The sequence below is a fragment of the Phaethon aethereus genome (assembly GCF_964289735.1).
Source record: "Phaethon aethereus genome assembly, chromosome: 5".
In the NCBI taxonomy this organism is placed as follows: Eukaryota; Metazoa; Chordata; class Aves; order Phaethontiformes; family Phaethontidae; genus Phaethon; species Phaethon aethereus.
Window position 1 is genome coordinate 44,794,312 of NC_138579.1, and position 18,292 is coordinate 44,812,603.

General features: G+C 44.0%; 1 protein-coding gene across 1 annotated transcript in view; it reads right to left on the reverse strand.

The window, feature by feature from the left end:
- The window catches only part of AMBRA1 (autophagy and beclin 1 regulator 1), a gene marked incomplete at its 5' end in the record, with an annotated part of 130,041 nt that extends 116,288 nt beyond the window's left edge, over nt 1–13,753 (reverse strand). Inside the window, 6 exons of the mRNA XM_082000451.1 lie at nt 8,694–10,153; nt 10,731–10,797; nt 11,584–11,756; nt 12,389–12,572; nt 13,308–13,366; nt 13,619–13,753. Of these exons, the coding sequence (XP_081856577.1) occupies nt 8,694–10,153; nt 10,731–10,797; nt 11,584–11,756; nt 12,389–12,572; nt 13,308–13,366; nt 13,619–13,753 (2,078 nt within the window). The remainder of the gene's footprint in view (nt 1–8,693; nt 10,154–10,730; nt 10,798–11,583; nt 11,757–12,388; nt 12,573–13,307; nt 13,367–13,618) is intronic.
- Nucleotides 13,754–18,292: the final 4,539 nt, after the last annotated feature.

Below are 18,292 nucleotides of genomic sequence, written 5' to 3' on the forward strand. Positions count from 1 at the left end.
TCATGTTACCTTCAGGTTATCAATTCACTTTATGTTTGGCACTGACAAATTAGGTCTTCATTCGTTCCTGTGTGTCCAGGCTAACATTTCCAGAAATCATTCCCCCATGTCACAGTTTTGGCCTTCACCCCTCAAGCCCCTCTTCCCAATCCAAACCTGAACCTCTTGTCTCTGCTTACAAACCCCTTCATAACTTCTATTTACCCCACTGTTCCTCACTAACTACTGAGATATTACTTATCTCTATCATCATCATTTTCAAGCATTGTAACAAGCACCTTTGGAATTATTTCTTACGATGCCTGAAAACAGCACAGCATAAACTTTTCCAAAACTATCACATTACACATGGAGGCTAAAAGGTTGTCAGAAAATCCTTCTTTCCACAGCACAGGGAAGGTCTACACACTGTAAGTTTAAACAAAATGCTGAGCCCGAACTACAAATGCCAGGACACCAGACTAGCAAGATTTCCACAAGCAATGGGCCTGAATGTAAGGGGTGGGGAGAAATGATATTGGGTAGGTCCATTTAGATTTGGCACAGGACACATTCCCACTGATGTGCAGTCTGAGCAGCCAGCATGCTACTGCTGCCTCTCTTCTCCACAGCTCAGGTGTGCCCTCCACCTACTCTTTTTCAGTGAACTCAACACATCACTGCTGCAATAGGTATTAAATACTTGAATAAGCAAGCTGCAACTGCTGTAAGCAATTAGGAAAAAAATAGTAACACAGGTTTTGTGAAGTGTGGAACAAACCAAGATGGAATACATTAGGTAGGTGTTCTGTCTCCATGACAAGATGCATTCTGTAGCTTTAGGTAATGCAATTCCCTCCTGCTTTAGATCCCTCCCCCCAAAAAAGTAAAGGAAGTATCACTACCCTCTTCTTTTATTTTGACAGTAAATTTCAGTCACAGAACTGTCTCCTAAGTAGGCAATTCTGTACCCACAGCAGGGGGCAAGGAAATGTTCTGGTTGTTTTGTTTTTAAGGCTAGGATATGAGTGACATGCACCTTTTCATTCAGTGCTTTACACAGTGAGAAAGCTACCAGAAGCCAGTGTATGCAGAGATCTGAACAGCCTGGTCATTTAAATCAAAAACCAGAGCAGCACATCAGAAGCTCAGGCTCCAGCAGGAACTCAAGAATGAGTCGTAAAAGTGACAATACTCTCTTCCATTTTACACAGAGAACTGACCATTGCTGGTAGGAAAGGGAGCGTTCCTACCCTGTCAGTCTACTTTAACCACAGACTGGTCACAGCTTGACCACAAGTCGATGCCATATTTACAGTTTAGAATCAGAAGAAGCATCCCTTCATGGCTGTGAGTAAGCCATGCCTATTTGCATCAGAAAAAAAACCCCACCCATACTCACTGCCTGCATATGGAAAAGCCCAAAAATTTAGGTAATAGCTCACAGCATACTTGAACACGAAAATAAACACAGCCTCGTAGAAAAGATGACCCCTCAGACTCCAGTCAACATCTACTAAGCATTCCTCCAGATAAGCCCCATATTATGAAATTCTTCTAAGGATGGATGAGCAACCACTTAAATGCAACCAAAACCTTTAACAAGGCAGACTGCTAAGAAAGGTCTCCTCCAGGCTTGGCAGGCAATGAGCAAGAAGTCAAGAGGAATTCTGCAAAGGTGGTCTTTTACAGCTGTAACTCATGGGCATTTGCATGTCAGAAAGACAAAATACCTGCTTCATCTCAAGATCCACATCTGTCCCTTTCAAACCCGTACAAAAGACAGGAGGATAAGCTGCTCCCTTGCTTGCATTCTGTATCAGAGCCATTTCCCCTCAGGATCCCCATTCATGCCTTTCCTCAAACATTGAAGAACTTGCAAATGTATGGTAACTAAGGAGATAAGCAGCAATTTAGGCCTGGGGGGGTCCTCAAGCTATCTTGTTTTCTTTATTCAAGAACTCAGAAACTTTCTGCTTCCAGGAGATGGGGAAAGCAAGGAGCAGATGCAACATTACCCCCTTGTGGCAGCAAAGCAATATGGAAATGAAATAAGTTCTGAGACATTCAAAGGGGAACAGACTAGGGGTTTCTTTTCATATCTGTTGTATGTAGAGAGCTGCATGCTGCCAGAAGGGCCATCAAAACTTAATATAAGACATGATATGAGCTGGAGTCACTGTACTGCCCAGGCAGGCAGGAAGAGTACCACCACTTCCACTCTGCTGCCTGGTTTAACTTCAGGTCTTTACACGCCTGACACGAGCAGGGCACAGGTCTGCATTTAGCTAACAGGTGAAACTGCAGGTAGAGCATTTATACCTTTCTAAGGGAAAGGGAACACAGCCAAACCCATTCGCAATGTATAGCGCCAATGACTGGATCACATTCACAAGCCTATAGCTTTCTCATCTCACCTAGATGGCAATCCTACATTGCCAAGTACCACGCAATCTTAGCTCAGGAAAGAAGACTGGGTTCACACTGTGTAGCAAGAATGCAGCAGGTAGGAGGGACCTCAATCCGCAGACAAGAGCTGGCAAAATGAAAGATAGAAATTTCACCCTGGCCCCTGTTACATGCTTCCAGGGAAGCTGCTCTGCACGTGTCACTTGAGCACACTGCATCCAACAGGCTAAAATACACCAAAAAGCAATGCCTTTGGTCAGCTGTGCAACTTCAGCAGGTCAATTATTTCCACAGCAGTGTGGACTCTGTGCTTTTATACACTCGCAAACAAACAAAGCAGTTCATACAAGTGTCCCCAGACAATATAAACTCCCCCACGCCACATACACTCCTTCCTACCTGTGTGCATGGTAAAACCATCACCCAGGACAGTTCAAAAGACTTCTCAGATTTTCAGATAACTTCAATAGTCTATCTTGTCTGCCAAACTAGATAGGTGAGGCAAGGCAAAAACATTATGCATTCATAAGACACGCAGAAGTTACTCATACCACAGCCTACAGATTTTGACCTCTGGAATGAGTGCAATGGAGTGGTTAGAGAAGTTTAACATAATTGCCAGACAAAGCTTCTTAATGGAAGGATAAGGATAATGAGAGTTTTCTCATGAAACACAGGTTTCATGGAAACCTGCCCAACAGTAGTACAGGACTTATCTTTCATTTGCAGTAATTCATTCAAATCTCTTGTCAAAATAGACAGGTAAACAACATCGGAGTTGCCCCCTTAGTGTATTCCAAGCAGCTATATCTTGAATGCATAGAGGACAAGTTTCCCTTTGTGTATTCCTTTTCCCCCTTTCTAGGGATTGTTTCACAGAATAAGGTTTGAAATATGTCAACAGGGACACACATGGCACTACTTGCTGCTTGCATCCATTCTAGAAAGACTGTAGCCTATGGTGCCGTGCCAGAACCAAGACACACCACCAGATTTAAAACCAGAGTATTTTCTTTTTTGTGAAATAACACACTAGTTCTATAGATATCACTTGTTTCATATTAAAATAGCCAAAGAGATGGCATTTGAAGATCTGGATCAGTTTTATTAGACAGCATTGCACTGTACCTGTCATTAATTGATAAGCTGAAATATATTTTAGTGGAGACCACTGCTAGGATTTTATATATCATTTTCTTAAGAAGGTAGCACTAGCTCCTCTCAGACAAACAGCTGACTAGAAGAATACCCTTTCATTCCCCGTTCAACTTTTCATTATCAACCTGAATTCGCCCACACAGCAACCATGGCTTAAAGTACTTACAGGATCTTTTCCCTCACTAAGATTACAGTATTAACACAATGCTTCCTCAAACCATTTTTTAATTAACAGGAAGTTACAGAAAAATTAAACTATCTATCATCTGCTGCTCAATTATCTTTCCTTCATCCAGATCTTGCCAATAGTTTCTACCACCAATTCTATGCAGCACATACCACCAATTCTATGCAGCACATACCACCAATTCTATGCAGCACATACCACATGACAACTTCAGGGGTTTCGGAGGCCCTTTTCACTTTGATGTTAGAAGTGAGGCAAAGAGAGATCCACAGCAGAAAAAACACCCCTACATTTGAATTAATGTGATCAGCCTGGAGAACATCAGAAAAGCTGAATCTCAGCCTCACCAACTTCTGCTTAAGGTAGACCACAAACCTTCCCCAATTTCATACCTCACTGACAGAGCTTCAAGAAGCATATGGCTCAACGCCCGTGCTGCTTTCAGGGCAAGCTGAATGTGACAGGACTGCTGTACTGCCGAGGCTCACATTGACATGTTCCTCCTAACAAGAGGTGCCAGAGCTGTTAGTCAGGAATAGCTTCATTACATGCTTATTAATCCCTTCACGATTAGCCTGAGATAATTAGCCCAGCACCATTAGAAGGAGCAGAATTACCTCCCTACCCAGATGGCATAGTTTTATCAACAGAATTCAAAGAGGAACCACCATCATTAAACTACCTATTTACTTAATTGACCCTCTATGGCAGTATCTTCCCAGCAAGCTACTTCTCAGCCAGGCAAGCCAGGTCAAGGAATGGATCCTACCCATGGACAGGGAATGAGAACATACACACATAGTTTCCAGCTGCAATCTTTATCTTAAGCTTTTCAGCTGGCGCAATACAGAGCTCAACTGCCCAATGAGGACATCTAATGGAGAAACAAAGAAGAACAGAATATAAAACAGGTTAACAAGCAAATACATGCATGTCCCCCAATGCCAAGATCTAACCTGAGATCCACAGGCACAAAATTATATCAATTGAAAGTGTGTATGCAGTTATCACTTGCACCCTCAGACCTGAAGCCTTACCTTCCCTCCTCTATTTCCTCAGCACTTTCAGCATTACACAGCTTACACCTCATGAACCTGTCACCATCTTTGCACACTTCTGTAGCTGCAAAGGTTAATACACTTTTTGGACTCTGCTGTGCAGGAGTGGTTCCAGCACTTCCAATTGTGGGAGCACACCCTAGGTCTGGGAGACAAGAAGACCGGACCTCATGATGCTCATTCTATGCCAAAATCATGTAAGTGGGGACTTCCTGACTTGTTATTGCTCTGTAACGAAAAATAGAACAGCTAGTTTGAGAAAGGAAAAAAAAAAAATACACCTGTGGGATACAGCTATCCCACATGCAGGGTTCCTTTTAAGGGGACAGACTTCATAAAGCTCCCCACAAGTCCACCCAACAAGCTTAACAGCAAAAGAAATTAAATTTTACTTCAAGGAAACTGCCATGAGCATTTAATACCTGACTGCTCACTGCTCTGAGCTTCCTCACCTCACTACTCTACAGTTACCTTAACTTCAGTTAGAAGGGAAGCAGAAGCCCCTGTCACATCTCTTCTTGAGAAAGGCCTGATAACAGAAACAGAAGACTAGGGAAACGAGAGTCCCTTTGAGCTTCTCAGCAACCTCTGCCAGAAGGGTTTCATCAAAGGTTTAATCTTATAAGAATAACTCTGGAATTAAGCTCACACATCAAAATCCATGCTCCAAATTAATGCCTCAGCAAAAAGCATCTGTTTTCACAGGTGATCAGGTAGGCAACTAACCCTGCACAGATGCTAGAACCACTGAGCAGGCAGCAGCAACCACATGTACAACAAGCCAAGTGACCCAGAGATTTAGTCACAGGACTCCTGCTGTTAGAGAGCAATTCATCCAGCTCCTGTACCCTGGGGTGGACCGAGTTATATGCCTCAGGGCATTTCTAAATTATAAAACTCCCACAGAAAAGATCACATCTACAGATCCCACCATACCTCACTGTCCAAATACGTGCCCACCGCCTGATCAATAAAAAGGTTATTTGCCCCCATTATTTCTGACACTAGTGACTCAACCCAGAGAACAAGCACCACAGTGGGAACACTATGAGCATGTACAGCTATTTGAAAAGAAAGATAATGCAAGATTTAACTCAAGTGCCATTTTAATGCTAAATTTGTCAGCTCCTCCTCACCTCTCTGCCCTTTAATAGGGGACTAGAGAATATGTGATTTAAACTACCATCAGGTAAGTCCAGGCCCAAGAAAGAAATAGTTATGACATAATCAGCTCGAGACTCTCATTATGGCATGCTATTAAAAAAAAAATACAAAAAACAAAAAACTGGGGCAAGGACTTAGAAGCAGATGAATGACCACCATCACTTACTTATTTGCTGTGCAACTACAGAAACAAGAAAGGCAGCCACTGTTCCAGCCAAGTATAATCAGCTTATCTGCAAAAAGGAGAGAATTCTCTCTTCTCAGGCACCCCTGTGTATAAACTCTCCTCAGTCAGTTACATCCGCATCCAACCTGGAAACTTTGCTTTCCTACAGCACAAAGCATCCATTTCCAAGAAAATGCAGGACTGGACCTTTTCTCTGACAAGCGCACAAACCACTTGAGAGCGAGGAGGTCAAACTGAAACCCGCTAGGGAAACACTATCCAAAATACCAGTGTAGCTGAATTGCCCATATAAGCCAGTAGAGACACTTTCACACAAAGCAAAGGTCCTTCCTGGCACAAGCTTGATTTGGCTTATTCTCTTTTCTATAACACATCTGAAGTATAAAAAAAAAAATCCTTCAAAAAAATTCACCTTAAAAACAAATACAGCAGAGCCTAAAATTTTCAGTGATCAGCAAGCCCTTAACTAGCTCATCCTACATTTGGGTCAATGGGAGCCACTTTCAAAACTTACCTTTTTATCAAAGGCAAGCAAACTGGACGGGTTTGACCACTCACAACTAAGGTACAGAATCATTGAATAGTTTGTGTTGGAAGAGACCTTTAAAAGGTCATCTAGTCCAATCCCCCTGCAGTGAGCAGGGACATCTTCGACTAGACCAGGTTGCTCAGAGCCCTGTCCAACCTGACCTGGAATGTTTCCAGGGATAGGGCACCTATTACCTCTCCGGGCAACCTGTGCCAGTCTTTCACCACCCCCACTGGGAAAAATTTTTTCCGTATATCTAGTCTAAAGCTACCCTCTTGTAGTTTAAAACCATTACCCCTTGTCCTATCGCAACAGGGCCTGCTAAGAAGTCTGTTCCCATCTGTCTTATAAGCCCTCTTTAAGTACTAGAAGGCTGCAGCAACGTCTCCCTGGAGCCATCTCTTCTCCAGGATGAATAACCCCAACTCTCTCAGCCTGTCCTCAACTCTCTCTTCCTGTCCTCTCTCCATCCCTCAGATCATTTTTGTAGCCCTCCTCTGGACCCGCTCCAACAGGTCCCTGTCTTTCCTGGGCTGAGGGCTCCAGAGCTGGACACAGGACTCCAGCTGGGGTCTCACCAGAGCAGAGCAGAGGGGCAGAGTCATCTCCCTCGACCTGCTGGCCATGCCACTTCTGATGCAGCCCAGGATAGGGTTGGCCTTCTGGGCTGCGAGCACACATTGCCAGCTCATTTCCAGCTTTTCATCCACCAGTACCCTCCAAGTCCTTCTTGGCAGAGCTGCTCTCAAGCCCTTCATCCCCCAGCCTGTATTGATACTGGGGGTTGCCTTGACTCAGGTGCAGGACCCTGCACTTGGCCTCGTGGAACCTCATGAGGTTCATTCACATGGGCCCACTTCTTGAGCCTGTCCAGGTCCCTCTGGATGGCATCCTGTCCCTCAGGCATGTGAACCACACCACTCAGCTTGGTGTCATCTGCAAACTTGCTGTGGGTGCACTCGATCCTACTATGTCATTGATTAAGATAGATATTAAAGAGTACTGGTCCCAGTACAGACCCCTGAGGGACACCACTCATCACCGATCTCCATCTGGACATTGAGCCGTTGACCACCACCCTCTGGATGCAACCATCCAACAAACTCCTCATCCAACAAACTGCCCACCCATCAAATCCATCTCTCTCCATTTTAGAGAGAAGGATGTTGTGAGGGACCATGTCAGAGGCCTTACAGAAGTCCAGATAGATAACATTGGTAGCTCTTCCCTTGTCCACTGACGTGGTCACTCCATCATAGAAGGCCACAAGGTTGGTCAGGCAGGACTTGCTCTTGGTGAAGCCATGCTGGCTGTCTGAAATCACCTCCCTGTCCTCCATGTGCCTTAGCATAGCTTCTAAGAGTATCTGTTCCATAATCCTCCCAGGCATAGAAGTAGGGTTGACAGGCCAGTAGTTCCCAGGGTCCTTGCCACTGTTTTTAAATAATGGGTGCATATACACAAACCACTGACACAGAGCTTTGACTTTTTTTGCCCTATATGGCAACACCAAGGAAATGATTGTTAACCCTTCCAACTTAACAACTACAACCTCAACAGGACACAGCACTCAAGAAAGCAATTCTCAGTATTTGTGCCCAATTTTCCATGCCTACCCTGGGCAGATTCTCCATGTGCAGCACATGCATGGTATGGGGCACAAAAGGACAGCGTAGCACATCCTGTGTTCCCGCCCTTCTGCAGTGTCTGGGAACTGCCAAGATCACAGTTCATCCCAGACATCTGCTTGCCAGAGCCCAAACTTTTGCCTGCCTGCACTACCATTCTCCTTTCCCTTTGAGAGGTCTGGTATTCATCCTCACAGACACACTCAGAACCTATCTGCAGCATGACAATGGCAGCTATAAAAGACATCAACGCAATGTCTCTATTTTCATCTACATAAATAGCACATGACCACACAAGAAAAGCTTTTTAACTCTGAAAAGACTGAAAAACTCAGACTAGATGGGAAAAGTTTAAGTAAAAATAGAGGAGGAAGGCCAAGCATATATATCTTACCTCCTGAGTGAATCCTCCTCTGAGCTTTCCTCAGGCATTTCCTGGTTTAAGGCCTCCTGTGATACATTCCCAGGTCTGCTTGAAGCCGACTGGCTGTAAACTCTTTCCCAGTGCCCCGTCTCCTGGTTAAAGACCACTCCCACGGTCCTCTCCTCCTGCGGGGTGGAAGAGCTGCCCAGCTGCAGCCTGCTAGAGGCAGGAGTTCTGCCCTCGGTTCTCTCTGCAGGCTGCACCTGGCTGGTATTTGGAGGCACACCCTCAAACGTGCTTTGGACCTGCCCTGGTGTGTAGCTAGGCGTGCTTCTTTCCCAGCGCAGCGTGTCATTGTTAAAGGTCAGCAGGTTATGACAAGCGCGACAGCGGTTCAGGTGACCCCGGGACAAATTGGAATTGTTTTCACTGCTGTGTGGAGTCTGCTGATGGGAGGGACCCGGCCGATCAGGCTCAATGTTGTTGTTGAGCATTTCTTGAGCCTGTTGCGACTGGCTGGGTTCCCCACCAATCCCCTGATCTAACTCCTGAAGCCGGTCATATTCCAGGAAGAATCGCCTCAAATCACACTGGAGCTCATTACGGATGCTGGCCGGATTGCTAGGGCCAGCGCTACCACCACTGTCCGCCTCAGCCCCTGGGGCCAGAAAGCCCCTCCCTTCTGTTGCAGAGGTATAGACTGATGCCTGGGAACCTCCCTCCTGCTGTCTCAGCACCGACAGCAAGCTCACGGAGGAGGCACTGGTCCTAGGGGGAGGCATGGCTTCCAGCTCTGACCGAGAGCTCATGTTCAGCACTGTCCTGGACCAGTCAGACCCGCCTAAGCCCGAAGCCATCTCTCTCGCAGACTGTTGGTACCGGGACTGGTGGCCTGCCAGGGGCCCGCTGAGGGACCGCCGCGTGGGGCCCAGGCTAAGGTTGCGCAGGGTGTTGCCAGCAGTGCTGCTCTGAACTGTGCTGAAAGCAGAGGGCCTGTTAAGTATCCCCTGCTCCTCCTGCACTACGGATGCCTGCTCTGGGGGTTGATAAGGCTCTGTCTGCACAGAGGAGAAGGAAGTGCCAGTGGCCCCAGAAGACGTGGAGGGTGCATTTTCCTGGTGTGGGAAGAGAGAAGAAGGAAGTCTTGCACTAGAGCATCGGCTGCAAAGGCACAACATCCCCAGGTGCTGGCAGCACTCTGCTGTGGGATAGCTGACACGCTCCCGGAGCCTGTTATAGACAGATGCCCTTGTGTTCTCACTGGCTGGAGGCGGAGGTGGTGGTGGTGGAGGCGGTGGAGGGGATGGGGTAGCAGAGTCTTGAACACTGTTTTGCTCTCCCACCTGTATGCCAGAGGAGCGGGAGGACAACATATGCAGGAAGTTGTGGAGGAGGGGTGTACGCCTCACAGGCTGAGATGGAAGGATAGCACGCTGGCGATAATGCGGCATCTCTGTGCTGTCCACAGAGATTTCCACTTCTTCATCGCTCTGCAAGAAGGAAGCAATCAAAGTTCAGTCACCTCACAGCAAAATCCTATACCTTCAAATAAACAGTTTGCAGAAAGTCAGCTACTATCCCAGACAGATGAAAGGATGTGGTAAGTCCTTTCCAAAAGGCCTTGACTTGCAGGAAAGCAGCTGAGATTATTTCAAAGTTCATTGTATGGATCCAGACAACCTCTTCCTACAGCCCAGCAAGCTTTGACAATACACTGTTCATACAAACAGAAGCATCAGCATTTGAGGGTCAGCAGCTGTTAATACCTCACATAGCTTCAAATCCAGCAGAATGTCACAACCGAACAGAAAGAGCAGGGCCATTGGGACATCTGTCCACCACTACTGAGGCAATGAGGGCAAACCAAACATACTTTGGAGGGCTTTTTAATAGCCCTGCACATAACACAAGAACGTTCATATAACCAATTAAGGTGAGACAGAACTTGACCTAGAAGGATTTCAGGTTTTCAGAAAAGCACAAGGCTGCTTAGGAACAGACTAGGGTTAATGTATGTAGAGCATCTTGTAATTAGCCAGTCAATACAGGTACTGACACTCCCCTTACCTGCTGGTTAGAAGGGTTAACAATTGCTGTGAGCAAGTAGTGTCCCAAGGGATCAAACCGTACCAGCCTAAAACAAAAGCACAGAGACAGAATATCAATCATCAGTTCACGTTCCACATTGAGACAGGAAGCTGGACACAGCAGGAAAGAAAACCCCATGTGAAATATGCGCAATGAGAACATTACTACATTACCATCATCTTCTTCTGAAGGATATGAAAGAGTTTATGCATTAAGAAGAAAACATACTTGTCTAGCCAAAGACTGACGCTATTTTATAGCCTACAGAAACACTATACAGAAGTTAAAAGCTAGAAGCAAGTACTGCTCTATCAATTGAAACAGCCAGGAAATTTTAAGGAATATGTACATACACATTACAAATTGGAATTTGGTACAAAGGGAGAGATTAATTTGCCTTGAATGTTACATCATTGTCTTATTTTAAATTGCTCAGATGAAGGCATCAAGTTTCCAGCAATGCAGTTTCCTCCATAACTACACCAAAGTAACAGCTCAGCACTCTCTCTTCCAGCAACTTGTGGGTTCTCTCATCCTTATGGCTGACAAGTTTAATTACGAAGCTTACAAATGAACATGAAGTAGATTCTGGGCATTTACTGGGCACACGTCTGATTACAAATATGAACAATCAATCTGATCTATTATTTCAAACTGCTTTTTTTCCCTGCCCACAGAACTGTTTCTACCAAGTAAGTCAAGGAGCTGCAAGCAACACCTCTCTGCTGCCTCAGTGTAGAGGGTGCAGCATCCCAGAGGAACACCCTACATACCCCCTATCTGACCATTTTTCACATAAAAGTGTTCTCTTCCCCTGGAAACAGGAACTTACCTGACCCGCTCCATTTCGCTGGCTGTTTTCACTACTGCAAAAGGCTCCCGACGACTCCAGTCCCAGAAATGTATCTCATTGGCAGTTGCAATCAGCAAAAGCTGAGCCGTAGGATGAAAAGCAAGTGACGCAATGGCATTGTTGCTATCTGTGAACCAGCTCTCACTTCCACCCTGAGTGAGGAGTCAAGAATCACAAGCAGTTTATCACAAAGTTTGAGATCATTAGGTTTCCATGTGTGTGCCATCTCTCCAAGACTCTGCCTAGAGCATGGAAGTGACATGCTTTCTTGGCAACAACAACAGCTGCCCTCACACAAGGTCATGTGTAGAACATAACACTACTTGCAGCAATGACCATAAATGTATTTTAGTAAGTAAGCATGCCTCAAGCAGCCTGTAAAAATGCTGCATTTCAAAGCAACCAGGTAAGTATACGTGTTTTGTCTCTGTGCCAATCACCAGACTAGGTAGAACTGTCAGAGCAACAGCTTCTCTAATGAAGAGTTCAGATAGGCTCAGTGGAATGAAAAATGGCGCATCTTTCACATAAGCTAAACAGGCACCTTGCACAAAGTTCTCCAGCATCATCTGTACCACTCTTATCAAATAAACAAGAGCATGACCTACCTGGTGGGATTGAACAAAGAATTTGTCACCTCCTCTCTAGACAGAGAAGGATGGCTGTGATCTGTTCTATGTGCTTAGAGACAGGTCCCAGCAAAGTTTCCCAACAGCTCCTTTACCAGGCAACATTTGGGTACCCACCAAATACCAAAGGCACATATGTTTCAGAAGAGACTTACATGTAAATCCCAAATTCTAACCTCCCCATCTAGGCATCCTGAAGCAATGAGGCCTGGGATGGTGGGATGGAAGGTGACACACCAGGGAGTGCGGCGATGTCCAACCAAGGAATGAACACACTTGCCCGTTTTCACCTCTGTGATGTAGATGTTGTGGTTCACATGTGTGGAAGCCATTAGGGTCCTGGGAATGCAGAAGGTAGGACAAACATTAGCATGAGAAGAGTACAGCAAAACCAGACTATGGTTAGCTTCATCTCAACAGGGTCTGCTCATACCTAACCCAGCAGCTCTCCCACACAGAGCTCAAGGGTAAGAATCTACTGTTTCACCAATGGCCACAAAACTCCCTGTAGCCAGATTTCAGGGTCCATGCAAACATGGGCTCATCCAATCTGCAAGCACAAACTTGACCTCGAAAGTCAGAGTGAACATGCAGCTCAGAAGGAACTCCTGAGTGACGGTTTGGGGCAAATAAATATTCCCAGTTCTCCACACCATCTCAACCACTGTCAAATTAAGTGACACTAAGAGAGATCCCACCTCCATTTCTGCTTCCAATATACGCATCATTCTGCTCTGTTCTTTAGTCCTAGATATCCCAGTGGGTGTGCCGCATCACTTGGCATGTTGTGCTAAAACACCCTTTACTCCCTAAAGTTTCTTACGAAATCCCACAGTGGCCGCACAGATCCTTTTTCCTTAGAACTATGCATCGCTTGGGTACCTCAGAAATTAAACACCAATTATGCTCAAAGCTGTGAGATTAGGAAGGTGCACATGTTCCATCCATGCATGTCAGGAACCAGAAGTTTCACTCAGCTACTCAGGACTGGACAACTCAACGGGCACAAGCCTCCATCACTTTTTTAAGTGTAAGGAGACTGCTGAAACAGGGAACGAACCAGGAGTTAATTACCTGTCTGGACTAAACGCCAGCAAGAAGGTGGAGCGTGGACTGTCTGGTAACTCAACTTTCTGAAAAAGCCAACAAAGCAGGAAGTGTTGCAAGTGTCATATGATCATACTTTAACTGTAAGCCACACAGATAACAAGGGGAACCCGCTGCAGGAACATATCTAGTATCACATCACTGCAGGAACTGATCAGAGCCAGAGAGCATATCAAGTGTAACACATCAAATGTACAGTGTCACGAGACAATTTATTTCAAATCCCTCCCTTCCCCCACTCCAAGATCAAGCTATGCACCTCTATCCCACAACCTTACCTTGCCCTCCCATTTCATCCATCGAGTTTTATCCTCCACCAACTCCTGCAGAAGCCGCTGAGCACCCAAGGCTTGTGTACCCCGTTCCCTACCCCACAGGATGCGGACAGCATTCTTCTCCGGTACAACCTTCATGGCTCTCAGCAGCCTGTGTTACACCAACTACTGGGAGGAGACACCAGCAGGTTCCAGATGACAACCACCACCAAGCTACAAATAGACTATCCACATTTCAATTGTTTATCTTCATGGAAACCTAGAAAGAAAAGAGAATGTTAAGGAAGGCAGCTTTTACCTTGATCACCTAGACGAAGTAAGAGCTTTAAATCCCAAAAGATTAGATTTAAGAGAAAAATCTATCCTCTCCCACAGCCTTTGCTACCTTCTTCCATTATTGAGACCCAATTTTGACATTTCTGCAGCCAAAGATTACTTTAAAAGGTTTTTGAAAGCATCCAGCCCTTTCCTTGTACACACGCCCTAGGCATACTGCACCTAAAGAGAATAAAAAATTGGCCTTGAAACTTTTTCCCTTCCCTCCATCTCTTGCTGTATAAAGAAAGAAAAAAAGATTTATGAAGAGACAGTCTTTACAACTTGGAAAACTTAGGTCCTACCTGGGAAGGGTGACTGGCAGCTAGAGGAAGAGTGTTAAGAAATTGGCAATATGACAGAGAAGTCTCTGGAAAATTATTCAAATTTCAGTAATAGTAATTATTATCACTGCAACGATCAGACAATTGATAGACCCCAAGTCCAGATTACTTCCAACTCCACCACAATAGCTTACAGTGTATGAAAACAAACATGTGTCAGACCAAAACCTTACGCTGCAGTGGCACCTTGGCCAACTTGATCAAGATGATTCATTTTGCCTGTCTGCACATCATCTTTCCATCTATGTTGCTCTTAGAACAACGATTCACCCAAGTAATGCACAATGGCAAAGATTAATGTTTTCAGTACACTTTGAGATGCTAAGGAAAGCATTAATACCCATTTTCTAGGAAAAAAAGTTAATTCTTTAAAAGAACTAAATATAGCTACCCTAACAGCAACAAAGTTACACAGCTTTTGAATGGTCTCACGGAGAGAGAGTTTGGAGTTTGTCACCAAAAGTTCTCCAGAAACAACAAGTTTCTTAGAATACATAAACCAAGAAACGCTGCTGCCTTTTGATCCCAGCAGAGCATGCATACTACTCTGTCATCTCTTTAGAACGTAAAGATCTAAAGATAAATCCCCCCCAGTTCGTGTTACACTGAACAAAACCATCAATATTCAATAGAGAAGGAAGTGGCAACTTAAAAGCAAAACACACATATACAGGGCAAAAACATGTACACAAGAGATGAACTGTTAAATGACCAAACTCAGAACAGTCATTATCAAACCTTTCTTTCCTCCCACTCTCCTTAAAAAAACCTCCTGAGCAGATGATTTAAGACAGCTGCTGCTTAAAGGGAGGAGCTGTCTGAAGAGATAAGCCAAGAAAATGAGTTCTAATAAAGCAGACCAGTTTTCATTTGTAACAGTACAATAAAGGGTACTGAAGTGATGAACAAGTAAAGACATCCATCTTCCTAGAAAAGAAATTCACCACAAAGAAATTCAAGCTATCTGGAAATTCCCTGATGCTTAATGTGAACAGCATGGGCATCATCTATTTCAGAGCAGCTGAACTCCACAGTGTAAAATAAGCCTTCTTTCGAGAATCTCTAAAAGTCAGCCAAACATTAGGTAGGAATTATTCTACAAAATAAAAGCCTTACTGGAAAGAAACACAAAAAAGTAAAGATGTCATGCTGCAAGCGGATTCTTAAAAGCAACTATACAGATTAAAAAAATCCAGACACAAAAAAGCTAGAACAAGGATAACTGGAGTAGATACAGCCAAAAGCACAGCATAATACAGAAATCACTAAACCAAAAATCTTTTTTCACTGAATGCTAATAAATCCTCATCTGGATTCTGCAAGCAGCACCAGTCACCCATGTTCAGAAATTACTGGATTCAGATGGCAAGCAGCGTGGAGGGGAAGGACAGTTCAGAACGATACGGACAATAAAAAGCCTATTTTACAGGAGGAAACTGTAAGTCTAGTTTCATCTAGCAAAATTAAGAAAACAGTAGCTGAATATTCTATATGGGTGCATTCAAGAAGCAAGGACTACAACCCAAGAATAAACATAAACCTGACACAAATGGAAGGCCAGACTTGCAGCTGGAAAAAGCTGGAAATTTGAAGAGATCTCAAACATTAAGCTTTGGATTAGCCTTTTGATAGCTGTAAAGGACAAACAACCTAAATAACTTAAGAGAACGTGATAAATTGCAAGCAGGATAACCCACTTACTCATGAGAAAGAACAAGCTCTGACAACTTGGGAACATTTCAGTCCTATCAGAAGGACTAATGTTCCCTGAAGTACAATAGCAACAAGGAAATCAAGAGATTTAACAAATGTCTTTATGTTTATTTATGCCATCGGCAATTTTACATATTGTAAAGTAAAAAAAACAGATAACACCTACAACTGCAGTTAGTGAACCACTTGTATTCACCTTATTGAAAGGCCAAGTCATCTTCACTATATAAAATCAAGTACCTACCTTAAGAGAGCTTATCTAAATCTTTGCAGATGTGTACTAATTTCTTGAACTAATCTGGCTATAACAAACACTTCGTGAGCCTTCTGAGCACATCTGAACTTGATGTTTTTCCCTCAAGGACTGTCCCTCGTTTTTTCAGCTTCTGATTCATCCCTTTATCCCATTTGAAAAGAAAACAAAAGAAACTCAGGGCTCGAATGCCTACACAGTACCCTGCTAATCTGTTCAACATTTTTAAAAGCTGGGACCTCCCCAGAAAACACTGATTGCATCCTTCTTGAGTGTTACGCTGGATCCCTTTGGGGGCCAAGCTTTATCCATGCTTCGTAAAAGGAAAGTTTACTCCTTTACCTGAGTTAGCCTGAATACAGTAACTGCTCTCCACTAGCTGGTGACACATTCAGCAACACTTCAGACTGGCAAAGAAAATGAGAGCCTTCAAATGGAGAAATAGATGCAGTGTAGACATGGGCATTGCCTTTGCTCACTTTAGCAGGAAGCCTTTAGCCTTATTATTGAATCATATGTTTAGTTTTGGGTTGGGGGGGTTGTTGGGTCAGTTGCGGGGTGGGCGTGGATTTTTTTTTTTTTTTTTAAGGGGCCAGTTCCTTCTCTAATCTAGTAATAAAGATACCCACCAACTCCAAATATTTTGCTCAAATATAATAAGTTGAATAACGACGTACCAAACATAGTTATAGCTACTCAGTAGCCACCTGACGTACAAAGTTTAAATAAAACACAGTGGGTTTGAAAATAGTTCTTGGACCACAGCATAAGGAAAACTTGGAGCTCACTGGATCAAACCTGTCCAGACAAGTGGTGGACTGATTCAGTAACAGCTCCTATTACAAATACCCACGCTATCACAACTGATAAACAGCTGACCACCAAAACAAGGAACTGCTCAAGGACTGGTACTCTTCTGTTTTCTTCTTGTTGTTGGGAGGTTTTTTGGTTTGGTTGGTTTTGTTTTTTGTTTTTTTTTAATCAGGATGACCAAAAGTGGAGTCCAACAACTGGAAGATTAGCTGATGCCCTGGATGTGGTCCAAGGCACCTCAGAAATTCTGAAAGTAGAGTCTCAGAAATTTTTCTATAATTGTCAGCTTTGTTTCCTTAACAGTTTTCTCCCTTCAGGGCATTTCAGGACAGCATGCTGGGCTGTTTACAGTTTTGGAACAAGCATTACACAGCCCAACTCCAAGCCTTTTACTTGCTCTGTGCCAGCTGTCCTCAAAGAAGCCTTAAGATCTCCCAGCCTCACAGCAATATAAGCTCACTTGTAATTGTCACTTTTACAGATTCCGAACCTGTAGAAAACCAAAGTGAAGCTGCAAATTGGTAATACTTCATAGTGGTACAGGACCCCATGAAAACATTGACAAAAAGGTACAGAGAGAAGAGGAATAAAAAAGCTTTACAGAAAGGATGTCAAGACATTTTATGCATTGTGCAGTAGTTTACCATTCCAATTAAAAACTTCAGCACTTTACAGAGATGATGGTCCCATTTCTTAACATGCCCTGCCCCCCCCACATCTTTGGCACTATTAATTTTGTGGAGATTCCGGTACCACTGCTCTGGGAGCACAGCTGGCTTTGATACAAAGAAGAGTATCAGAGCACTACCTCATGTTATTCAATTCTCCATTGGGGGAAAAAGAAAGTTATTTCATGTGGCCTTCAGCTCTCAGACTACAAATCTATTACCACTCCAAAGAACTGCTTGGTTGCATGCTGAGCCCAACACTAAAAGCCTTTCCTGATGTGTGCGTACAGAAACAGTGTAAACAGCTCCACCAGTGTTTAAAAAGAAAAGAAAAAAGCTGCAATCAGTAAATGCTATTTATAAAAGGAGTTCTATCCAAAAGATACAAACATCCAAACAATTTCAGACAATTTTGCTGCCTAAGGAGGTCTCAAGTGACTGGTGAAGAAAAAGGCAACATTAAGTAAAATGTAAAAGCTGTCTCTGGCTTTGCAATCTGAGATCCACAGAGAGAATGCATGTATAAGCTCCTCTAGAAAAGATGAGAGAGCAAAAAAGCATGTGCTGGTAA